The sequence below is a fragment of the Vidua chalybeata genome, chromosome 6 (assembly GCF_026979565.1).
Source record: "Vidua chalybeata isolate OUT-0048 chromosome 6, bVidCha1 merged haplotype, whole genome shotgun sequence".
NCBI classification, from domain to species: domain Eukaryota; kingdom Metazoa; phylum Chordata; class Aves; order Passeriformes; family Viduidae; genus Vidua; species Vidua chalybeata.
Genome location: NC_071535.1, coordinates 49,976,340 through 50,002,793, shown reverse-complemented (window position 1 = coordinate 50,002,793; position 26,454 = coordinate 49,976,340). Strand labels below are relative to the sequence as shown.

Here is a 26,454-nt window from a genome sequence, read left to right as displayed (position 1 = left end):
AAGTCTGTCCCTTCCTCCCACCTTAAAAAAGACCTAGAAACAATTCATTTAGGCTAGATACCAGTACTGTAGAGACTAAGCCAAGTGAGATGAATTCCAATTTGCACAGTAATTGCAACTCTTGTCTAGTCTTACCATTTAACTTTAGTCATTCCCTGCTTTGTGCTACTTCAGAATGGGTATCTTGGAGCAGATCATCATCTGTGCAAAGGCTAAAGGAACAGGCATAATTTAGGCCAATAGCATCAGCCTATTCCTTCCCTATGAATTTAGCTGCACACTTCAAGGAACCATATGAAATTATTTTTCAATGAAAATCTGTTAAATGTGTTATTTTTTTTCATAACCCTATTGCTTTATTGATTTTCTCTGTAAATACAAATGGAATTACATGTATATATGTGTAAAAACACATAATGGATTTCTGGAATATTAAAGATGCCAGACTTCGACTTTATATTGACAGGGGCTTACAGGTGGCTACCAAGAGACTTTAACGGTAATGTTTGAGTGGGAGGAGGAAGTGGGGGAGAACAATCTTCCATTCAAGAACAGTCTTCTTAAAAGTCATGTCAAGGCTAAACAGGCTGGTTCATTGGTAAAATGTAATAAATATATATACATACACTTCACAAGCTGCAATTCCATGCTTACTTTACACGGCTTAATGACTGGCATGTACTTTTTTTACTTTTTAAAAAAAATTATTTACTTTTCTTGCTCCACCCTCGCTGCCAGCAGTAACACTACATGGCTCCATGCTCTGTCAGCTGAAGCAACTGCTGTGGTTTTGAGGGGCAAGGAGAGGGGTTCTGTTGTGATTTGGAAAAGTGCAACTACACGAGAGTAGTGCTGGCCCCAGAGGGAACAGCGGCAGGGAATGGGTGCTGGTGTGGAGATCAGCTCAGAGAAAAGGTGGAACTGCAGCCTCCGGGTGGGATCCGATGGCACCTCAAACCTACAAAGAATTCAGGTTGTCAGAGCTTCATCTACCAACCGAGGCTTTCCATTCTTTCCCTTGCCTCAGCACTAACATCCGTGTGCAGCACTAACACGTGTGCAGAAGCCAACCCAGGGAGACTGCTTGTCTTTAAGCTAACCCTACCAAAGTGAAGAGGAATAAAAAATAAAAGAACAATGAAACAAAAAAAAACTTTTCAGCCAGATCTGTTCCAAGGAGCAATTCACAGAAGGATCAGACAAGAGCCAGTGCCAGCACAGCACAGAAGGTGGAAACACAGAGCCAGAGCCAATAGAGGCAGCCCAAACTTAGATCAAACTTAGATCAACTCCAGCTGTGATGGACCCAGAGCTGGAGCCAGCCTGACCACTTAGAAGCTTCCTAAAACCTCTGCACTTTCTCTAAAAATACTGAGATAGAATGAGTAAGTATAAAGAGTTTAAATTACCGTGATACCAGAGAAATAAAATCAGAATTCTTACTTAAACACTGAGCAGGTCAAGAAGCAAGAAAAAGCCATCATGGTCTTAAAGATATCTAGCAGAGTTTCTGTAGGGTGTAACAGGCCAGGAAATATCCTTCCTGAGCTACACAGATCACACTTGTGAGTAAATTTCTCCTTTCTAAGCCTTCATTGTGAAGATGAGAAGATAAGGTAGAGACCGTTTGAGAAGGATTGCAAAACATGGAACCCAACAAGAGTAGGAGCTGGCATTTGGAAAATTATTAGTGTGGCATTTGGAAAATTATTATTTTTCCCTGTGCAAAATCTAAATTCTGCCATCCCACACCCTTAAAACATGAATATTTTCTCACTTGAGGATATGTCAGTTTTTAGAACAAACAGATTTATCTGGCTAACATTTGTAAGGGCAGCTATATACACATGATGAAGTGCTGGAAAACTGAATCTATAAGAACAGAGTAAAATACTTAGGAAACAAGTAGTCTAGAACAAAAAAATTCTAATATTACACTCAGATTGTAAATAAAGCAAAAACTCTAATATACTGACTTCAGTAACAGCAACAAGAAAAAAGGTCTCTGTAAAATATCGATTTGGAAATTGCAGACAAAAGCTGCAGGGAAGCTACAAAGTATTGGTGTGTTAATTCCTAAAAGAGAATAGGCTATTTGGAAGCACATAACTAAATAGATATTAATTAGTAGGTTTAGCTTTCCCATTGAAGATTGCACTAGTTGGAAGGAAGATAAAATCTATCATTGATTTTGGGGAAAACACCTAAAAAATTTAGGAAAGTTTATATTGACCATAAACTTGCCAAAAAGGCCCAGAAGGAAGAATTGTAGCGGACAACAAGGTGACACATAGACTGTTCCCAGATACACACTGATTAGCAGGCAGGTCTTTGAATGTAAATAGGTTAAATCAATTTACAGATACTTTTGTGCTCCCACTTCCTGTCTTCTGCTGATAATTTAGGCAATTAATATAAATTATTTGCAGACACAAAATGAGATATCTAAAAGTAAAGTAGTGGAGTCAAGGTATATTAAAAGTTAACACAAACACATTCTGGAAGACAGCAGTGGAGAGCAGTATGGAAAGAGTGTAAAGGATATCCCAAGGGGAAAATGCTGCAAATTAGAGGAATTCAAAGAAGAGAAAAGCAGGCAACAGTAATACTCATGCAATCAACACATTTTCAGATTTGGAGAATTAATGGATGACAGATTTCTAGAAATAAAAGTTTCTAAGAAGTAAAAGTTTCATGTATGATGTCCTCTGGTCTTATGTACAGGAGAAGAAAGGTAAGGAACTTGATTTCAAAGTTTTGTTTACTGGCCTGCCCTGGCTGAGATAATAAAAGCAAAGTTTGGTTAATCCAGCTGGGATGTGTATTGATTTGTTGCTGCTAGCAGCATTGCTCTGCTGTACTTTCTGCGTCCTTGAGCAAGCAGGAAGAAACCTGGGAAGGGAGAAATGCGTGGCATGGGGAAGAGTAGGATGGCATCCCTGAGGCTGGGAAAATGTAACATGGGCTTTTATGATACAGCACAGCTACAAAAACACCTGTAAATGCCATATCTTCCTCAGCTCAGCTTTGTTTATACGCATTTGGTAGCAGTCCTCAAAACTGGGTTTTTGTTAGTCAAGCAGATCAAGTCAGTTGAACACAAACTGCCTGTAGGAGCACAGCTCAAGGATTCAACCACCCTTAGTGGAAGGACTTAATTAGATCCAACCTCTGATTCATTAGATTCAACATATTTCCTTAGGGAATTTGTCATAAATAAGACATTTTTTAATTTTTAATCAAAACAAACAAACAAAACCCCCAAAAAAGCAACCCAAAATATAATGAAGCAGTTTCTTCTTAACAGTAGATATATGAATAAGAATATAAGGACAACATAATATCTTTCCCATCTGCATTAGTTTAACCTAGAAACTACAACTCTTGTCTAAGCCAGTCTCCACAGAGTGGAGTGCCCAGATTTTGACCAATATTCTCTTTAATCAGTATGTGTAGATGTACAACTGTGTACCTTTAGGGCAGCCTGGAACTGCTGTCGTCAGAGCAGATGATGCAGGCAGTGTTTGGCAATTATCCCATGCTGTGTGCCACAGGGTTGTTCAATCCAGCATGCTTCTTCACAGTCCTGCCATAACAAAAAATTATGATATAAACATAGGGAACTTTACAATAATATAATTATGAACTAACCACCTTAATTTACTAGAGCACATAGAATATTCCAAAGCAGTAACACAATTGTTACCTTAAAAGGTTATTACAAGTGGGCAGAAACCACTGGTCTCCTTTTGTAATGAGTTCATGATATCAAACATCCTCTTTATTAAATGTTGGTCACTGGGAAAATTCATGGGTGATCAGTGATCTTTTAAAATCTGCTGGATTGTCACTCATCTCCCATAATACCTTAAGAAATATGTCCTTGCCTGATTAGATGTTTTGGTATCATAAAAAAGAAATAATAAAACCACTCCAAAACACAGTGAATTTCAGATCTGAAAATGCATATCAGTACAGCAAATATAAATTGCCTTATTAGCTGCCTTATTTTGGTATTATAAAAGCTTTAAAGTAGTTAACCAACATACCAGGACCCTAGAAACTAAGGCTGTCTTTTTTTTTCTTTTAAACAGACTGAAGCCATCTCAACTCACCCAAAATCTTAGCTCTCCTGTGGGAACACAGATAAAAGGTTAAATCCTTAGAGAACAAAGAGAAATCCAAAGAAATTCCTCCATCCTAAACTAGAATCTGTTTTCCTGCACAATGATTAAAAGTACCTGCAAGTGTACATACACTCTGCATGTTTCTCAGGAATTAGATATGAACATTTGAAATTAAGAATTCTTAATTAAATTATAAATAGCTACATACTATATTTTGGTGTCTTTCTTACAATTTTAAATATACAGTACTTACCTATTTACACATTGAAAAGTTGTACTTTAAAATGGAAACAGTTATGGTTCCAATCTGCTACTCATAACATACAAAAATAACAGATATACATAGTTCCAGTAGGCACTGCAATTTATTATTTTAGCCTTTACCAAGAAAAACATTTTCAAGCAATTTTTTTTGACCAGAAGTTTATGAACTAAAGTTGGAAAGGTGGTTCTATAGGCCAAGTAAACAATTTCACTATCAATGACTTTCTCCCTTGCTTCCAAGTCTCTGTTACACACAGAGACTTCATTAAAGCAGATTGCAAAAAAAAAAACCAAAAAACAAAAAAACACAAAACTGTGCAACAATATTTGCCTTTCATGTTGCAGCTTTAATTTACTTCAGTATGTTATCACACACTTCCAAATAAGTAACCTCAGATTTAGAATTCCTTTTTTTTTTCACCACCACCATGACTTTAAAAATAATTGTTATTTTAATATGATAAATATTAATTCTATTGATAAACAATTAATTATATTGTTATCTAAAAACAACAAAGCCACCATCAAAGATAAAAATAGCCATTGTCTGCATATTAATTTCATTACATATGTAAAAGATTGTTATCTCTGTTCAGTTGCTCAACTGCTCAACGGTCAGAATTCATTTTTATCAGTCCAACAAAATAAATTCAGTCACTTTTAGCTGTGATACAAAATGACCAAAGAATAGAAAACCCAACTCATAACTGCATTCCATTCTACTAGGCACTACTCATAGACAGAAGATACACAGTAAAAGGCAGATTCTATCCTGCAAAGTCCAAAGTTTAACAGACAAAAGAAACAAAAGGCATGAGGAAAGAATGTAATGCCTAAAGAAAGGTGTAGAATGTGGGGAAAAGAGAAGGTAAGAAAATGGCTATATGGTCACAGCCATTACATTACACACACATACATTCACATTCCTAGAGATGTATACATTTATAGATATAGATAGTAATATAGATATGTATATTTATATGCATGAAGATATGGGAAGACAAATACATACATAGAAGATACACACTGATGATTTTACTTCCTGAAGAAATCAAAACATTTTGAAAAAACAGAAAAACACCTTGCTTGGCCACATCTTTACCTGTTAATGAGCTGCCAATTAAGACTTAGCAAAGTGCATGGTCACAAATTTTACTGTAGACTTTTTTCCCTAAGGAAAACCTTTGTCCAGCAGATTTCCAATCATACAAACTAAATATCTTTGCTCTATCTTAATAATAGATATATCTTTTTGTATAAGTGTTTTAACATTTATAATCAGAAAGCAAAAACAATTCAGAGCTTTCTAACAGAAGTGAAATTAGTGCCTCTTATGAAGTGAAGCTAATAGAAGCCAGCACAATAAATTAATAAAAAAAATGGGTTTCTTCATGGTCTTTCTGACTCATTTCTTCCTACGCCAGACTGTGCAGTGCCCTCTTTCATTGGTTGTTCCTCTAATCCTAATCCTTGCCTCCATGACAGAAGATATGAGTTTTGTGGCAGTCAAAGCAAAACTGCTCAGTAGTACAAGATGTATGCTCAGACATGGTCAAAACACTCATGGAAATAGGGAAATCAAAGCCCACTCCAAGATCCAACACCACCCTTCAACATGACTTCAAAGCTCCCCTGCTCACCTTGGTGTTGTAATCTTTGAGCAACATCTCTGTCCCACTTCAAACACACACAGGTATCACCATGACAGTCACCAAGCTGCTGCTGAGGCCACAAAGCGATGGTTTCAAATAAAGGCAATACTCTTTAGCAGAGATGCTAAACAAGATAAATGATGTATTCTGCTGAGCTCCAGCAAGATGTGCTAGCACCAGGAAAACCCTGAAAGAATTCTGCGCCTGCTTAAATTCAGAACAATCTTCCAACAAAAGGTAAGATTGTATTTTAGGTGTAACCCATCCTTTTTCTTCTGCTGTATTTCTGCAAGCACACTTGCCCATCATTTTATTTTAACTGTCACCAAATTATATGTTTTGTTGTTTTGTCCAGCAGGGATTTTGTCACTTATAGTTGCCAAAAAACACCAGCCAGAACAATAAACAGCTCCAAATAAATTCCCTTTACACAGTCTGGGACATGCTAAAAACTTACCTGCTAAAGTCTGATCACACATGAATTGTGTTCAAATTTTGTTAGTCCTTAAAACAGAAAGTTTTCATTTATCCTAACAGAAACATGAGGAAATTTAGATTTAAAACTTTATTTTAAAAACCCAAAAAGACACATCACTTAAACACAGAACGAAATGTTGTATTTCACAGTGGCAATCAAGGAGAACACTCTGAATGCTCATTTAAATCAGAAAGCATATATGAAATATATACATGAACTATAATGCATAGACTTGTCAAACAGAAGGAATATTATAACAGCAGATCCAGGGCTGTTCCTTTTTTACTTTCACTAGTCCACAGTTCTCCTGATTTGCATTAACAAGACTGCTGCCACTGGTAAGTCTCTTTGCATTTGACATGAAAATTAACTGAAGACTAATTTTAGGAATATTATAAACATCCTTCTAGAGGTATATCACAGGTTTTTTTCAAGATGCAAAAACTTTTTCTCCTGAATACCAAGGAGAAAACAGACACTCATTATCTAAGTTCCTCTTTAAAAGTAGAGCTCCCCAACATTTCTCAGTTTTAGGACAGCTGGCCATCAATAGGGAAGAAAGGGCTGAAATTCTTAAAATAATTAACAAGACACTGTGCAGACTCCCAAAGGCTTTCTGGAATGGGTGTCTCCTAAGTAAAATAGTAGAACATTTCCCTGAGTTTATAATATGTATGATATAGTCCAATGATTTGTTCATTACAGTATTTTTCCTTCTCTTCTGTTTTCAAGTTCCTCTTTTTGGTACACATTTGTGTCTGTTCTTTTTCTTTTAACAGAGAATATATGTTAAGGGCTGTCCAAGAAACACTTTATGGTAAGAGAGTATCCAATAAACACTGTTTTAAATGTCCCAGAATAAGTTGCACAGCTCACAAAGCACCCAAATAAATGGTTATTGCATTGAAGCATTCAGCACCTTTAACACTGTCTCCAGCAAACCAAAGTTGTTCGAACAGTTGAAAATACAAAGACCAGCCTACATTGGTCCATTTCAAAAACAACCGCTTAAGCAGCATGTCTTCACTGTAGTTTCCAGACTCACTAAGCAGAGAGTCCTGGAAGACATCACTTCTTTGGAAGAGCAGCATTGCCCATTATGAAATGTTTTTCAAATCCCAACACTTAGTGGAGCCATGTTGTACCTTTAAAGCTAACTACATGCAAAAATATTAAAACACATCTTGTAACAGCCCACTGAGTACTGCCAATGAACCACTGCTGTGTCTACACGTGCTGTACTTACAGAGAAAGAGATACAAAACAAGCACTTGATTTACCCCAACCACAAAAACCATCTGTCTCACAGCTGCAAGGAAAACCCTGACCTCTCAAGTCCCTATGCCTTAACCACTTGACCAACACAGACACCCCCACACACTCCTTAGTAATTATTTCCTAAGAAACAAGCGTAGCATAGTTGCAGAACTGTAGCATAGATAGACTGAAATAATTCTTCAGCTGCTTGTACTTGCAGATATAAACAGTACACAGCTCATAATCCACCTGCAGTTTTCAGAAGGTTTTGATGTCAATGCTGTTCAAACACATCCTCTAAAATGTTGAGTCTATAATCCCTCAATATGGGTCAGATAAAGGATTTCTTATTGATTTGAGGTCAGGATTTCAGCATAATGAAACTCCTGCAAACTTAAGGCTTTTTATGTTGTTTCTTTTCCTTTGTCTGGCTACTCCCTTTCCACTTTTAAACACGCAATCTGTGATCCACGAGACTTAGGAAAAAATCCAAAACTGTTTTCCTTGTAATTCAGTACATCCCGATAAAACCATGCTAGAAGGTTATTATTGATGCCTTGTTTGCTCACACTATACTCACAATCTATTATATGTAATCCCCGGATATTCTGAAGAATCATTGCTAGAATTAAAGAACCTTTGTTTGAACTTAAAGTTTTGGTGAGTGAAAGGCATCTGCTAATAGAAGACAAGCTTGGGAAGAAACCTGCAGAAAACTGTATTTCCTTACTGCTACCAGTTTTGCAAACTAGCCACAAAAACAGCATCCAGCCTCAACAAATTGGTTCAGGTGCCTAAGGTTAATATTCACAGTGTTTTCCTGGGACATATCTTGCCTTCCTTAACACATCCAGTGTTGCATCATTAACTCATTAAGTTTATTTAAAAACCCATCTCCCTATTTGCGTGATAGGCTGCAGCTAACAGTCTGTTTTGTAAACTGAGCAAGTTTATTCTTGGTCTGTGTTCATGCAATGCTGAAGATTTGTCTACATACAAAAGTTATGCCTAATTACACTGATTTAATTTAATCAGCTCAAGCCCTGTACTGTGATGAGATCATAAGGTTGCTTTCTACATGTGAAGTTCCTCACTGGGGAAGATGGACACGACCCCTCTGCACTACTAAAGTTGCATCCATGTGCTGCCTACACCTGCACAATTACTTAAATTAAACATAGTGTGCACAGCCAAAGCATTTACACTGCTCTAGAACCTGTGTTTCAAACCTGAGACACATCAGAGAGTACACGGCCCTTAGAAATCCTGGTAATAGATTTTACCAGGAATTAAAATACTCTCTTTTTTTGATGCATATTATTTGAGAGCTGATGCAAAGTTTCACATGTAATAGTCAGGTTCTGGTCTGAGTTTCTGGTCTGAGCTTCTGTGGCATCCCAATAGTTGAGAAGGTGTTGCAGTTTTCACTGTGAACAATCCCTAATTTTGGATGCTTTTAAATAGCATTCAGGATGTATTTCTATTTGTTGCTTAGTAGACTGAAAAACTGAAGTTACAAAGTCACCTGAGCTGACATAACTTAGTAAATATTTGAAATTTTAAAAGTTCTGAAAATATTTCAGAATTTTTTTCAATTTAGAATGAGATTCTTTTCAGTAGATTGCAAATGAAATTACTCTTTGTTACATGGTAGCACTGAACTATAAAACAATGTGAAACATCACTAATCTTAAATTTTATTAATGGGAATAACTAATAAGAATCTTAATCATTGAGGACATTGCTATTTTTATAATTGAGCAGGAATCTCTATTCTAGGGCACTAGGAACTGAGGAAAAATAACATTTAAGTATTGCAAAGCCCTAGAATATGTAGCTTTAATAATGGAATTTCAACAGGTATGTTTTAATAAACAGATTGTTCTGTAAGCAGTGGAAATGTTCATAGTGTGGCTACCATGTGACTTGTTCTGCAAAGCAATCCTCTGCTTCAATAGTATAAAAACATTATTAACTCCATGGATATGATGACAAAAACATTCTAAATGCTAGCAGCCTGTAAAAGCAGTATGTTATAGACTCTTGGATTACTGGGGACAAGGTTATGGAACACCCTAATACAAGTTTTCAGTGCCCAATAAATAACATCATTTGCATGTGGAAACTTTTAGGTATAATATTCTTTCCTCACACCATTCCTATAGATTCATAGAGAAAAAAACACAACAAAGAGTTTCATATACATATATATGCAAATCACAGACTGCGTGAAAAAGACTATGTGCTTTTACTAATGTATTATATAAAAATACTAGATGCATATTCCCTTATGAATTGAATATCTTATGAAATTCAGTGTAAGATAATGAAAATACAGAAAGAGTGTTTAGGTTTCTCAGTCAAATTACTGTTATGTTATTACTGGAAAACAAAAATAGTCTGAAACAGTCAAACCTGTCTACAACAGACACAGCTATTTTATCTGGATAGATGAAAGATACCCATAGCCCAAAAACTTTCATGCTATAAATCACTCCAGAAATAATGATGGATTTACAGCTCCCTCTCAATAGTGCAGACAAGCACTACTCTGATCCAAACCCCTGGGATCAGGCAGGTGGCCTGACACACTCTCACTTCAGACCCTTTGGATCCACCCAAGCATCAGCACTGAAAGCTATAACCAAGGCATAAAGCATTTGGAACTGCAGCATATTTACTACTGTTTGTATCTGAAATATTGGTTTCAATATTTGGTGACTTTCTGAAGTTTTATTGAGGAACATTTCTTGGTTATTAAATCACTCTCCACTCAGTTGCTCAATAGAACAACACTGGACTCTCTTGAAGGCTTGGGTGGCCCAGCAGTCTGTGGCTGCTCTTGGACTTTCCTTCCTAGATATATTTAGCTTACTCCTACCATTTCGTATGGAATTATTTGTTGGTTTCAGTGCCATTCCTTCCTCTTGAGGCTCCACTTTCATCTCACTGAATTTTTATCTTTTAGATTCATTTCGCCTCTTCAAGAGGTAAAAAAATTGAGGAAATTATTCCAAATGTAATTTCCTATGGTTACATCTCTTTGCGATTAGCAGGCACATTCTGAAAAGCACAATGATAGATTCCTTTGTATCATGATTTCTCTGCAGATCTCACAAATAAGCAACAAAAAAATTCTCAGCTCATATGGGATTTCAGCTTAGATGGCCACAAATTAACCAGAGAAGGGTGTATGTTAGTTTAAACAAATTACTCACATTTCCATTTTTGGTCTATAGCATAAGAAATTAGATAGTTAATTTTAAATGTAAAACTTTGTACAGCGTGCAAATCATGTCTGTATGTCAAACTGAAATAACAAACCTAATGAGGAATGTTAAAAAAGCAAGACCTATTAGTTTAAAGATACATGGAAGCAGCCAAAGATGACAAACATGCATAAAATTCAAAACATGATGGAAAAAGGAACAGGCACTGAACCACATAAATCAGTGTTTTGAATTCTATTTCTCTGTGGGTATAATTGTACCTTAGTTTCTTATAATGATTTATTGAGGTAAATAGTCTGTATGGTTTAACAGCTACAGCTTCAAAGTGTCAGGCACAGACTCTCCTTTATTCATGAGGCAGCTGAGTATTGCGATGTGAATCAGCTTCTGTATTCTGGGACTTGGCAAAGTTTGTTTTTAAGGTCCTTATAAAGGATTCATATTGATGCAGCTATTCAAATGTGAAAAACACCGTGCTGTAATGGATGAAATAGAAAAGCTTTACGGTAATTCTGGAGGACAAAAGTAAAAACACTGAAATAAACCATTCAGAATTACCTTCAGGAGAAAAAAAGAACATCCCAGAGTTAATTTTAACACATTATACTGTTAGGGGGAACACAGAAAAAAGCTAATTTCTTGATGAAGCACAAAAGTGTGATGGGATTCCAGAATTTAGTTCTAAGTTAAAATAAAATAAAGTACAAGAAAGAAATGGTAGAAGTTTAAGCTGTGACATTCACATTTTGGGTTGATTGCCAAACCACACGTTCTATTGCTCTCAGACCAGGATAAACCAACCATTAACTAATCAAAAGAATCATTATCCATGAAAGCTATGATGGCATTTTAACAGTTCTTAATCTATTAATAAGAAAGAATAATTTGCAAAATATATTCCCTCTTCTGTTTACATTCATAGAGCCATTCTTAGCAGAAATTATATGTAGGCTCCCATGGTGTAGAAATCCTATGAAAACCATGAAAATTCACTAAGCTTCCTTACGTCCCGTGCCAAGATATTCAGCAGGAACTTTGGTCGTTGCCAAGAAACACGTGTGCCTCAGATACAGAAGCTCTGCGTGTACCGGTATTTCAACATTCCTGGAGAGAAATGTGACCCCTTGATGCATACACTGGTTTGCTGGCAAGATCACATTCCTCCCCATCTGTCAGAGTGGCATGCTGCCTTCCCACAAGGTGGGATGCCAGTTCAGGAGCACAGGTGCCAACCAAATATAGGTTCGGACTAATACTCTGCAAAATGTGGCAAATGACATTTCACCTGCAAGAGGTCCGTCCTACCTGTGGCCCATGCCAAATTAGGATTGCATGCTTCATTAGCAAAGGGGGTCATCAGCTGAAAATCACAGGCAGAACCAGAAATGCTGGCTTTCTAGATAACATCTCCTAGCTGAGAGCCTGCAGCACCAAGGTTTAATTTACAACATGCCAAATTTTCCTAACATTGCAGCCATATAGCCCTTTGGAGCAAGATGCAGCAGATCATGGACAAAGATCTGTTGAATTCATCCTCCCAGACTAATTTCTGACAAATTTCAAGATTCTTTAAAAAGGGGCATGAATTAACAGTGGGGGAAAAGCATAAATAAAATTTGTGTTTCCTCTAAGGAGGTTTCTAGCACCACAAAGAAAACCACCTTCATCATGATGGTCCAAAAAAGCCAAACTAAAACTAAAACTATTTTCAATCAAATTGCTCATATAATTCTAAAATTCTTAAGGTCTATAAAATATTTTTATAAAGATTGACATACAATATAAAAAAAATTCATTAGTTTCTAGTTTGAGAATTTATGTACATGTGAAAGTCATGAACAGCCATTACACAAAAATCATTCAACATGTAATGACAACACTGGATAACATTAAACAGTATTTTAATATCCTCAGAATGAAGTACAGTTTGAACCCTTTCATTAATAAAAATATTCCCCACTATATTAATCTAACAAGAAAAATTAAATATTCCATTGATCAATAAACAGAATAGTCAAAAAGCACTGTTGGTTTTGCCTCCAAATTAGCACAGCCTACTTCATTTATAAATGTACAAAAGAAAAATGAAGCATTGCTAGTCTGAAAAAATCCCCAGTTTTCAGGAAACAATTTGCTATCCTTTCTTTGGTAATTTACTATAATTTATTTATCCCAGGATGTACCTGATACATCATCAGCTTTAGGTGGTTTTGTTAAACTGGCTATCCAAAAATGAGTCATATTATGCATAATTCTGCATTATTTTATCATAATTCAGGCTATTCGGAAGGCACACCACTGCTATTCCCAAATTACAAACTCAGAGCTATTAATTCTTACAAGCACAAAATTATAGCTCAATACATTGAATTCTACATTTACAATTCAATACACTAAGATGCAAAGTCCTGCCTCTGAGATGGAATAACCACATGCAACAGTACAGGCTGGGGGCCAACTGGCTAAAAAGCCTATCTGCAGGTGAAAAAACTGGAGGTCCCTGTGGACAAACTGGGCATGAGCCAGCAGTGTGCCCTGGCAGCAAAGGCAGCCAACAGCATCCCAGGCTGTTTTAAGAGAAGCACTGCCAGCAGGTTGAGGGACCTGGTAATTTCCCTCTTCCTGGCATTTGAGAGACTGCATCAGGAGCAATGGTCCAGCTCTGGTCTTCCCAGGACAAGACAGATACTGAAACAGTGAAGCAAGACAATTGGGAGGCTGCAGTGTGATATGCAAGATAGACAAGAAGCTGAGAGAGCTGGGTTTGCACAGCCTGGGGAAGAGCAGCTGAAGGTGAGAGCTTATTGCAACAGCCTAACAAGAGGGTGTAGGGAAGATGGAACAAGGCTCCTTGCAGAGGTGCACAGGGACATGACAAGAGGCAATGGACACAAGCTGAACTATTCCAATTCAATATAAGGAAAAAAATTACCTTGAGGGTGGTCAAACACTGGGCTAGGTTGCCAAGAAACACTGTGGCATCAGCATCCTTGGACAAATTCCAGCTTGACGGGAGATGGCCCTGTGTAACCTGCTCTAATTGGACCTGCACCGAGCAAGAGGTAGGACTGGATGGCCTCCGGGTGGTGCTTTCACATCTACATATTTCTGTGAAATATGTGCTAGGATTTTGTATGATACACATCCCAGTTTTAACAACATACAGGAACATTTCAGAGTATCACACTCCAGGCAATCACTAAACTATTCAGGACCAGCAGTCAGCCTTGCATTTGTTTTCTTGTCTTTTCCTTCAAACAAAGTCTTCAGTCTTTTGTGCAGAACTTATTTCTAGTAAATTAACAGCATTAAATGTGGCATTTGTACTACACCTTCCCACTTTGGATCCTAAATGCTTTAGAAATTATGCATTACTTAACATAGAAACAGGCTCCTGTTATGCCCCCAGCAAAACAGGGAAGGTGGCATAAAGTCAGTAGAACAGCATATTTTTCTTCCTGGCACACTGTGCCTGTATGTCACAACCACTATCCTCATGTAAAGGATTTTGCCCTGCCCACAATTCCATGACAGTCTCGGGCCTCTCATAAATACCACCATATTAAGTGGACATACTCTTTCATGCCTAGGTTAATGTATTTAAAACTTATTATTTCAGATTAATAAAAATATCCTGATACTTGGGCTGCAAATTTCCATGCTCAAAGTCAAAATGTACATAAATGGCTATAGTATTGCACCTGCAATTTACTGTCATTTATTATTAAGAGTATGAATATCAAAATGGTAAAGTCTACTTTAGTACAGGCAGAATATACAGTTGGTTCTTGGCAATACTGCCCTTTAGTTTATAGTTTATTAATAGAGTGTAGATCTCGAAAAGATCACTACATTAATTTTAAAGGCTTGATGTAAGAAATAAGATGTTGGTATTAAACAGGTAAAAGAGAGTAATGAATTTCTCTTTTATTTTTGTGCTCTTGCAGTCACTCAAAGCCAATAGGCTGCGACTGAAACACAATTAATAACCCATGAGCCCAGTAGAGGGATAAAGTAAATATGTATTTGTATGTCCTTTGTAGAGTAGAGATCTTCCAGTAGCTAAGAGGAGCAAAAATCAGCATTGGCAAAGAGACACTCTGCCTGTGTTTTAAGGAACACAAGTCACAGAACACATCCAAACTGGCTAAATAACAGGGGTAATGAGTGATATACATTTTAAACAGATACTGTCAGGACACAAATTAATGAAACCGTTTTTGCAGCAGGAAAAATCTTTCTGATGCACTGGCAGCAGACAGTATTGTGATATAGCTCTACCAGGGAGGTGCAGATATTGACAGGAAAAATTGTCTTCTGCAGTCTTCAAAGGTTATTTGGACACTGGGTACGTATGAAAAGTCTGTGTGCTCTACTGATGATGAAAGTTGAGGAGAAACATTTCTTTTCAAAAAGGACCCTGACTTGGGAGCTGTGCAGATACATCAGAGCTTTAGCACACCTGTGTTTTCACACCTTTAAAATATTTCTCTAAGGATCAAGTGAAACCAGCAGGATGAAGATACCTGGTGCTATTTCTTACTCCTTTCCACTGACCATTACCACAAATGTTACTGAAGTCCCCAGGGAGAAGAAACTACTACAATCATACAGGGTTAGGAAGGAGAACACACAGAGCCACAAATTTTCCATACCACTTACATTTCCTTCTGATTTCTCTTTGTCTGTCCAATAAAAGATTCAAAGCTGTTAGGAATAGAAACAGTTATATGAAGAGACAAATTATGTTTACAGACTATTTTCAGCAGACTTCAAAGACTTTGGCTTACACCATGCTGTGAGACTCAAAAAAGGACAATGTTAATTTTGTTCAACCTTTTCCAGCAGAGTGTTACTCACTAGAGTATGTTAAGCAGTGGTTTGTTCACACCATCTTCAAATTACTCTTAAGATAAATTCATCAAGACAAACAGATAAAAATGTTAAGATTGTATTTTCCTTAAAGTATTCTGATTTACTACAGATGGATGAAACAGTATACCAAAGGAAACAGAACATACACCCAAAGAAGGATCTACAGAGTTTCCACTCTAAACAAACAATTCATTTTGATAATACTGAAGACCTTCTCCCCACTCAGACTCACGGTAGAATAACTGAACTTGGCAGATACTTTCTATAAAATGTCCTGTCTTTACCGGGGCTTTTATGCGCTAGCAGGCACAAAAGAAAAATAAGGAAAGAAGGGAGATATATAAAGCTGTATTTTCATTGCAATAAAATTGATTTTTACTCAGGTACGGTATTCTAGCACTGTGCCATTTACAGTGGTAAGTGAAGAGGCCTGGTCAGTTTAATATAATGTAAAATCTTAAAAAAGCAAGCCACTCTATTTCCTTATTTTGGGGTAGCTGGTTCACATCAACTCCAAGTAGGAGATATCTTGTTGGCCTTGCCTGGCTACACTGATATAAAAACTACCTGGGAACTGTCTGCACTAGGATTGTACCAAAACAAAGCTTCTTAACATACCTTTTATGGTGTTAAAAAATGGGAATTAAAAAAAATATTTGTAGAAGCCTAATACATGTAGGGCTACTAGAAGCCTGCACAGACCTAGGTTCAAGGACATTATCTTTCCATTCCTTGTTTTCTTTCTTTGTTAAACTGGGGCAACAATACTTTTTTTTTGTGGTATTGAATAATGACCTTTTCTGCTAGTCCAGAAATAAAAGTAAGTGAAGACAGTCTTTGTATTGATGTGCTGTCTGTCTTGTTTATGATAGAAGCTACTTTGGTTTTAGATGGGAAGTGTTCTAAAAAAGCTTTTACAACAGGTTCAGAAATATAAAAGCCATTTCAGGATGAGGACCTCTCTATCCTTTATTTTGTTAGTTCTCGAAAGGGCTTTTTAAATGTTAACAGCTACAACTGCCTTCGCTCAACTTATGCTCCCTTGTCAGCAATCCTTCTGTTGACATCTCTTTGTTTGCTCTCAGCTTGTGTCTCCTTCTTCCCAACCCCTTAAAAGAAAACAAGAGGCTGGAATTGAACTTCTGGCAGACATTAAGCCACTAAAATGCATTGAATAATTTTTCTGGGCAAGTCAGATTTCAGTAAAAGAGTTTCTTTCCTCACTTTCAGTCATATACAGAATATTTCCCCCTCTTCCCTGTGGCACCCTCCATATATTGCAGTAAGCAAAGCTGCTCAGAAAACAGGAAGCATTTTCAGCTTGAATAGGTTGAAAGAGATGAAAAGGTAGGGTAATGTCATGTTTCTATCTGATATAAAATAAAGCTTTTTGTCTAAAAAAAATGTAATTTAAACTGTGCACTTAAAGTAGGTATATGTGTACTTATTTGGATTTTTCCAAGCTAAAAAAAAAAGGCATTAATTTCCTTGTTAAGCTTTCTCACAGACAGGTACTGGCAGCATTCCCTGCCTCATGGTGATAGCTATTTTGAGTATCAGAAGTTCATTAGTAACAATTAAACATTCTACAGCACTTGAGAAGAGGTTGATCCTGTTTTATAAGCCAATGTCAGTGAGCATATTATAAATTACAGTAGTCCAATTACTCTACAGCTAATATTTAGCACTTATACTTTGCTTTGAACACACACTTTGCAACTGGTAATTAATTCTTAATGCTGGCATGCAAATATATTATCCTAATTTCACAGATAAATCAGAAAAGTGAGATAATTTGCCAAAAGCCACTTAGTCTTGAGTGGAGTCAGGACTAACTAGGGGCAGATTCAACCCTGTATCAATGGCTTCCAAGCCAGGGCTGACCACTATCTTGGTCACTATGTGATAGTTTTATTATTGCAGCTCAGTCAATCTCTGCATGGCAAAGACATCCTTACCACATTATACTACGACAAATTATTTTGGCTGTCAGATCTCGTTCTACTTTAATCTACCCTACCTCTATAGAAAAAGCTAAAACCCAATTAAACAAAAAATAATTGTGAAGAATTTATATCAGGATCTTCACTCATGAAGCTGCTTCCACAAGATCTAGTTAGGCCTCAACTTTCCCACCCCCATCCCTTTCCATGAAATGAAATGGGATCTCATTATTTCAGTGAGTATCATTTCAGCAAGTTTCAGTTCATTTCACTGCACTTCACCTCGTGCCATTCCATCTAATTGTTTTCACTTAATTCCAGAACTTCCTTTTTTTTTTTTTTTTTTTTTTTTTCCCTTGACAAGGTTTTGTCTGCCTGAAAGTTTTCATAATGCAGACTGCTGAGCTTCAAAACTTGGAAGCTCCTCATTCAAGTGATTCTTCTGGCATGTCCTGTAACAGAGCTGGCGTGTACCTACCCTGCACCCACATGGATGGTTCCCATCCAGAGACTGCAGCTCACCACAGCAGCAGCAATACACTGAAAAGTCTAAAGGGATAATTGTACATGACAGCAAATAATTCTGTTACCTTACTTGTCATTTCAGGTCATCTCACTCTTACCTTATTGCCTCTGTTAAAGTCCAACAAGAAATCTCATTGTTCCTCCCTCTACACATTTGCTTGTAGTTTTGTTTCTGCATCATGGCCAGTTTGTGCTTCGTGACAAAACCTCAGCTCCTGTGAATTGAATGTTAACTTCAGGACAGTGTCTTCAGAGAGACTATGTCAAAACAGTGGAAAACTCTCACAAATATTACCCAGAATCCTTACCTATTGTTTTGTTTGTATTCCAGAACAGCCTCAGAGATTGGAGAAGACATGTTTCTTCTTAGAAACTCAGTGTCCCTTGCTCTGAGAATAATGACATTTCTCTGTTGCTCAAAAGAATACAGCAAATACAACACTGAGTCCCAGCATAACAGGATTTTCAGAACTCCTTTCTTATCAGTTATTAGTGTTACTGGAATTATATAAAGCTCATGAGTCACACATCCTCAGACATATCTGTAATATCTGCAGGAAGATAAGCAAAACCTTTACATAATTATTTGACTACTAGAATCCACATTTTTGTTAGCATTCAGATGAATCAATTTTCAAAGACTTGAACTTAACAATAAGCCACAACTAAGACACCATTATAATAACTGATTTAAGCAGTCTTATTTTTTACACCTTTTTTCCCAAAGACAAACGTTGTCTGTTTGTCCCACAAGGGAAATATAGCCATGAAATTAAAATTTCACACTTTTTTCTTTTATCGAGATACAGGTCTTTCAGGGTAATAATATAGAAACACTAATAACAACTAAACTTTAAAAAAAATAGAAAGAGTTTCACTGTATTACCACAATTCTTATTAAGTTACATAGACTAAAAAGGCTGCTAGATACTACTAAAAAATCGAGTTTTTAATTTACAAAGTAATGTCATTTTCAGGGTTTCTTTGTAGTTTTACTCCTCTTGTCAGAAATAATTTTTAAATGCTAAAATTTAAATTAATCCATTACTACAGTCTCGATATTAGTCTGTACATGTAAATACATGAAATGAGGTTAAAAATTAAAATATACAATTCTCTCATATTAATTATTGTTTCTGTCTTTTTATCATTTTTAAACAAGAACTGCAGAAGCTGTAGAAAGCAAATGTACCAACTGTGCCTTTCTGATTGGTTTTGCACACTCAAGCAGAGCAGGAATGCAAACATAAAACATCAATAAACATCAATATCCTAGTGCTATTCCATATAAACAGCCTTTGAAAATAATTATATTCTACATATATCGTATTTCATACAAGATATAATCTCATAATCATAGTTTGGGTTGGAATGGACCTAATCTGCTCAAAAAAAAAGATCCAAGTAAGACACTAACTTTAGCTCTTTATCAGGGAAAAAAAAAAAAAAAAAGCGCAATTATTTGTTTTAAATGTCTCCAGAGGTGGAGAGTCCCTGGGAGCCTGTTCCAGTGCTCTGCCAGCCTCAGTGTAAGGAAATTTCTGCTCATGTTGAAGGGGAATTTCTTCTTTATGGCCATTGCTCCTCGTCCTGCACATCTGTGAAGAGTCTGGCATCACCTTCTTGGCACCCGCCTTTGAGATACGGTACCTCTGGGGACAAGTGCATCACTTTGTGTTTCGTACACGTGTGGGGGTGATGGAACAGTGGCGGCAAACAGTCAGAGACACTGAGGGGTTAATGGGAACACGGGCAGCTCTGCACACAGGGCTCCACGCGGGGCACATGAACCGGGACCGGCGAGCACTGAAGGGAGCCGAGTCCCCGCTCCACCATCCCCGCTCCCGAGCGCCGAGAGAAGCGGAAACTGCCGGGAAGCGCCGGCACTCGCCTCCCGGCAGCGCCACCCCCGCCCCGAGGCGGGGCCCGGCCCGCCCAGGCCGTCACAGCCGCGGAGGCCTCTGGGACACGCAGTCCCAGCCCGCCCGCGCCGCGCCGCCGCCGCCCGCCCAGAACTACCGGTCCCAGCGCGCCCCGCGCCCAGCCCTGAGGGACCGGCTCCGGCAGGAAAGCGGCAGCGCGGCCCGGTCACCCAGCCGCGGCCATGAGCTCCGCCAGGGAGTCCCAGAGCCACCACGGCCTCAAGCGAGCGGCCTCCCCCGATGTAACCGGGCGCGGGGAGGCGGCGCGGCGGGAGGGGGTTGGTGGCACGGGGGGCGGCGGCAGGGCCGCGGCTCGGCGGCGGAGCCCCCGGCGGGACGCGGGCAGGCCGCGGCCGCCCGGGCGGGCTGCGGCGGGGCGCGGAGGGGCCGCTCGGGGCGGGCGGGCGGGCGCAGTGAGCGTGTGCTCCCGCAGGGCTCCAGCAGCTGGGAGGCGGCGGACCTCGGCAACGAGGAGCGGAAGCAGAAGTTCTTGCGGCTGATGGGCGCCGCGAAGGTGAGGCCGCCCCGCTGCCCATCGCCCCCACGCGGGGCGGGCACAGGGACCGGGGTGCGCTCCGCGGGGATCAGAGTTCTGCGGGGGGATCTGAGCGAAGCGACAACAGCCCAGGGCTGCCGGGCTTTGGGGCTCTCCTTTAGGAGGATTTGGGTTTCACCACTGTTGTGTCAGCAGCCGTGTTACACAAAACGGCGCTCGGAAGTTGTCGAGTCCGGCGCCGCAGCTTCATCCCCCAGCCCACGCCTTAACTGCTTTCAGACCGGCTCGTAAAATTACTTCTTTACGCTTCCGAGAAACAGGCCTTGTTACAAATTAACAAACCTTCGTTCTATGTATGTAAATTTCTCTGTCGCTGGAAAAACTTTTAAAAGAGTGGTAGCTGATAGACTAAACCACTAAAGTAGTAAACCTAAGGAATATTTTTAAAGAGAAGATACTCTAAAACTAAATTTCTATTACGCCTGCTGCCAAAAAATGCTGCAAAACTGGTTATGTAATAATGATTTTTTCATGTATAAAGTGTTGGTTTAGTGTTGCACTTTTACTTACTTTCAGAAAAAAAACATTTTTATCTGTAGCAACTTATTTTGCTTGAATACAGTAATTTTATAAGCTAAAATAGCTAACTGTATTAAAGAGGTGAAAGCTAGAACTTTGTAGTCAATAGGGATACAGTGCCCCATTAAAGCATCCCACTACCGCTTATCTGAATGTCTGCTTGGGTACTTAATGCTGCTTGCTGTGTAATGCCAGTTCTTGCCTATTGGGACACATTTGCTAATGAGCAACTACTGAGCCAATAAATTAATAATCACTGTGAGGGTCTTACCTGACACCGTGACCAGTCTGAAAGTGGGATGATCATAAGATGCATGACCTGCACTGTTGCAGAGTGTCAGAGAAAGAGTAAATGATCAGAACCTGAATACATATCTGTCTAGCATCGTGTAGTATAATTTTTGTATCAGTGGCAAGAAACAGAGTGAAATAGAACCATATCTGGGGTCTGGGAAGAGCAAAGAATGTGTAGTTGTTGGGGTTTCTTTTTCAGAAAATTCAGCAAAAGAAAGATGAAACAAGCTCACCTATAGGCAGCAGCTGTTAGCTAGGAAAGCTTCCAGTCCTACAGTTGGGTGGCAGGGTTTGACAGCAAACCTTTTCCATTCAGGATGTCCATGATGTTGGCAGAGCTGTCAGTGCACCCTAAAGTTCCAAAACAAACTGCCTTTTCTTTTAGAAAGAACATACTGGCCGCCTTGTTATCGGAGACCACAGATCCACCTCTCACTTCAGGACAGGTCAGTTTATCCAACAGCTGATACAAAGTTGGAAATCTAACCCTTAGTTAGGAACATTCCAGTGCTCTGAGCTTGGTAGATATGGCAAGGAGGGATTTCAGGATTCATGGCTGCAGCTGAAGATGGGTCAGGCTGTAGAGTTGTACAAGTTCTTTATTTCTGTTAGATTACTGACAGATGGTTTTTCTGACTGCACTCACTTGCCTTTTAAAGTCCAGTATATGCCAGGATATCTAAACTATGTACATAGAAAAGAACAGGGGTTGATTTCTCCCTGAGCTGGTTACCTATTGAATGGAAAGATCTCTGCCCTAAAACAATGAGGTAAAAGCTGAAAAGGTCTGCAAGATCATCTTCAAGATCAAGGCAATCAGCAGTAATTGCATGTTTTGTAAGACCATGGTAACTCCTTATCATGCTTTCTTGGGAAGTCAAACTACCAAGCTGGGTTGGACTGCACTGCCTGAGAGAAGCCTTGATAAAGCCTTGTGGAATAGCAGCTGTCACCATTCCAGAAAACTTTCCCTCACAGTCCAGGAAATTTTCCCTGATGCACTCCATTGATCATTTTTCATGTGATGAAAAATTATCTATGGCCCAAAATAAGCCTGAGGATTGCTTCTGGGTGCTGCTACTGTTAGCTTACAGAGACTGAGAATCACTCCTTCATACCTGAATTCCTAGAAAAGAAGTGATGCTTGTCCTTGAAGTCATACAGAAACAGTACTTATTCGTTAATAGCAAAAAATTTAAAAAGCTGAGGGTTTTAACACTTCTTTGTCCAACATACAGTTCTTGTCCTTTTACAATAACAGCATAACAGCTCTAATTTCCAAATGAGGAAATGTGGATTTGCAATACAACCTTTCAGCTTCACAGAGATACAAATTAAAAGCTAGTGTTGTAAGCCTCCTGGGGAGAATTAGAGATTCCTACCTTTCCGAGTACATAAGATCCTTAACTATTTTAGATTACTTACTCAAGTAAATAAAGGGCCTATAGAAGTAGCTCATGAAAATGAGTTTTTCTGCTAATTTCTAAGGATGGAAAAACACAGAGCTGTAGTAACTGCTCCTTGTAATTTGGGATGCATGAAACAGTTTCAGATACAGTTCCATAAACAAGAGTGGTGCTATTGTCCCAAGGCATGATGCTATATCTGAGGGATGATTTAATCACAGTAATCCTGTGTTATGTAGTGAAGGTCACAAAGTTTCTCCTTGCTGGGGCATGTTGCAGTATTGGCTGGAAGCACAGAGAACTCATACTGATTACATTTACCTTGTTCTGTAGAACATTACACTGCATAGTGCAACTCTGGAATGCATCAGGTCTCAGGAACTTCCCGGCCCTCTTTTTATCAAAGCTGTCCTGCTTGCACACTTGGTACTGTTGCTTTAAAGTCTGCTGGTTTGTATGCAGTAATAATGGATCCTAGTTTAGAATGGTTACATTTAAACTTCTTGCCTTTGAAAATGTGACTTCCTGTAATTTGGTGTCTTTGTTAATTTGAATAACCATAACCAAAGTACCCTGGACAATGCAGGGGAAGAAGACAAGAAAATGAATGAGGAGTTGGAGTCTCAGTACCAGCAGAGTATGGACAGCACCATGTCGGGGCGGAACCGGCGCCACTGCGGGCTTGGCTTCAGTGAGGTACTGAGTTCATTTCTGAAAGATTTGGCTTTCACTTCCCTAAGACAAGGTGGTACTGGGTTTAAAAATCCAAGCAGACTTCCATGGTTTACGTTAAAGGACAAACTTACTGCAGCCACTTGGCTGCTATTTGTGTATACTGTGGTGGTCATTTAGGTGCTCATAAATTACTGATGCTTCTCATTCTGAGAAGTGAAGACTTCTGATATATTAAATCAGGGTGTTGCTGAGGAATACATAAGTAGGCAGGATAACCATCTGCATTGTTGTTAGCAGTATAATTGAATTACTTCAGCATTCCTCATGCTGCAGTTTGCTAAGTGTCCTTTCAGAGGTCAGTCACAAATGTGAATTCTTGATGATTAGTAACCTTTAGTTCCATTGTGTCACACTCTGTGACAAATATTCCAGTGTCAATACTGGAATTACTGAACTGATATGATCTAGAACTTTAGACTCACTGAATGGTATCTTTAGGATTTCTGCTGTAACTAAATAAACTAGTGGCTGATGAATCCATGCATGTCACAGCTGGCATGATTAACCACTTCAGGGAGTTGCTTTCTGTGTAATAATTTGTGTCTTAAAGGCTTCTGTTTAGCAACATGGCCCATTTTAGTACCAAAATGAAAGGAGCCATTAAGTGAAACAATCTCACTGGGAAATTTTAAAGGCTGCAGTGGATTTGCCAGGAAATAATATTTTAACTCTCTCATAATCCGAACTTACAGTTTCAAGAAGATGAGCAAGAAGAGGCAGCTGGACACTCCTCTGATGAGAGTTCAGAGGATTCTGAAAGTGGCTCTGATTCGGAGCAAGAGGAGTCTACAGAGGAGCTACAAACTACTGAAAAACATGATGAAGCTGAGGTTCCAGAAAACAAAAAAGAAGCAAAAAGCAACTATAAAATGATGTTTGTGAAAGCCAGTGGTTCATAACTGCAGATGTAACAGCTTTGTATTTAAAGTACAGTAAGCCTTATTGTTACAGTGCAAAGTGGAGGACTGCTACAGCACAGATCTTTGTATTTTGATTTTAAAAAGACCCTGTTAGATGACAAAAAGTAGTATTTGCTTTCTGTTGCCATGGATAACATTTTTATGGGCACAGTGATATTATTGGTTTTTGTAAAGCATATAAAATCCTAGATGGACAAATAAATTTGTTTTGTTCCTGCCCAATCTTTACAATGTTATCTGAACTATCCCTTCCCTTATTCCATGCCAGATAAGGAAGCTTCATGTTAGTGGTTTATTCAGTTAGTACCCCAGTCTTGAATTTTTGACTATTAAGATTACATGTGAATTACGTGATGTTGCATTAGTTGTAAAATACCAATATCAGCATTCTTTGATGTACTAGAGCTTTAAACAATGATTTTGTCTATAGATGCTAGTGTTGGCAGGACTGAGGAGAAATTGCTCACTTTTGTGACAGCATTGATCACTGTATCCATCTGAAGTCCTACAGCAGTTGCATAGAGAATATGTTTTAGAAAAGCATAATACAACAGAAGGCTCTAATTGCTTCTTTGGCTTTTTAACGTGGGGAAGGAGCTGTAGTTGTTTCTACCTTTCTGTAGAAAAGAGTGACTTTTTGAACTGCTGGTTCCTGGCTAGAGCACTGAGCTGTTATTAAAAATAACACCTCCCAGAGAAACCAGTTTACTTTGAAAGAGAGACTATACTTTGATAATGAAAAGGATATACAAATCATTTTAGCTTTTTTAAAATACAGAATAAAGAGTTAAATTTGCAAGCCCTTCTTCCTTTTCTCCCTGTACATGCATCACTTGGAGGTGATGAGTCAATTAGCACAAGTCAAGCTGAAATGCCTAGAAAGCCTGGAGTTCAGCAACTCCTCCCAGCAAGAATTAAACACATCCATTCCTCTGCAAAGTCATTGCATTCATGTAATGAATAAAATATCAGAGCTTTTTAGACTTTTTTTTCCTCTTAGTTTTTCAGACAGATCACCTGCCTCTCCTGGCTGGGAGAACAGGACATTGCCCTGTACCTGTGGCACCTCCACAGCAGTGTTCCAGGGGATACTCTGGGTGCTCCTGGAAACTCCGTTTCTGTGTACAATTCCTGATGTGCAGACAACATTTCCAAGCCAGTCAGCTGAAGGAAAGCAGCAGTTTGTACTATGATTGCCTAGTTGAATATGAACATTGCAGCATCAGCTATTGGGGGAGGATTTGGAATAAGTATGGAAAAAATAAAAATAATATCGTAAATAGAAACCGAGTGTAGATTATGATTACTGTGTTTTACTACATCTGCATTTAATACAAGCTCTTCCACTCATTCCATTTCAAGAACAAAGTTCCAGCAGCCACTAATGGTCAATCATTTGTAACTGACTTGCGTAGATTTTTTTGTTTTCCCAATACCGCAAGCTTCTAATATATAGGGAAAAAAATTAAGTAGCTTTGTGCATTAAGTGCATTGTGGAGAGAGAGAACCTCACCATGACATAGGAAACCTGCTCTATCTCTAGGAAAGAGAGTGAGGTGCCTCCCTAAGAGATCAGCTGATTACTTTCCTAATAGACCCATTCCAAGTTTTCCTGGTTAGACACTCAAGCTGAACTCGAACCAGCATTTCACTGTTGGAAAGCCTTTAGCTGTGGCTGCCACTCACCTCTCTGCCTTCTCTGTCCCAGCAGCGCTGCTCTCTGAGCTCTCCCACTACTATGCAGCCATGTA

The 26,454-nt window shown here is 38.7% G+C and overlaps 1 protein-coding gene and 1 long non-coding RNA gene across 2 annotated transcripts; one reads left to right on the top strand and one right to left on the bottom strand.

Annotated features, from left to right (window-relative positions):
* Positions 1 to 447: 447 nt before the first annotated feature.
* LOC128789894 (uncharacterized) lies at positions 448 to 18,892 on the bottom strand. The gene is made up of 4 exons (XR_008431568.1): positions 18,660 to 18,892; positions 18,450 to 18,566; positions 3,473 to 3,586; positions 448 to 958 (listed from the first exon to the last, which is right to left on the bottom strand). It is a non-coding gene; the product is annotated as an uncharacterized LOC128789894 (long non-coding RNA).
* A 1,489-nt stretch (positions 18,893 to 20,381) lies between these two features.
* C6H11orf58 (chromosome 6 C11orf58 homolog) lies at positions 20,382 to 25,989 on the top strand. Its single transcript, XM_053946560.1, has 5 exons — positions 20,382 to 20,515; positions 20,707 to 20,787; positions 22,028 to 22,088; positions 23,635 to 23,744; positions 24,476 to 25,989. The coding sequence occupies exons 1-5, from the start codon at positions 20,456 to 20,458 to the stop codon at positions 24,680 to 24,682; spliced, it is 519 nt and encodes a 172-aa protein (XP_053802535.1). The 5' UTR covers positions 20,382 to 20,455; the 3' UTR covers positions 24,683 to 25,989.
* Positions 25,990 to 26,454: the final 465 nt, after the last annotated feature.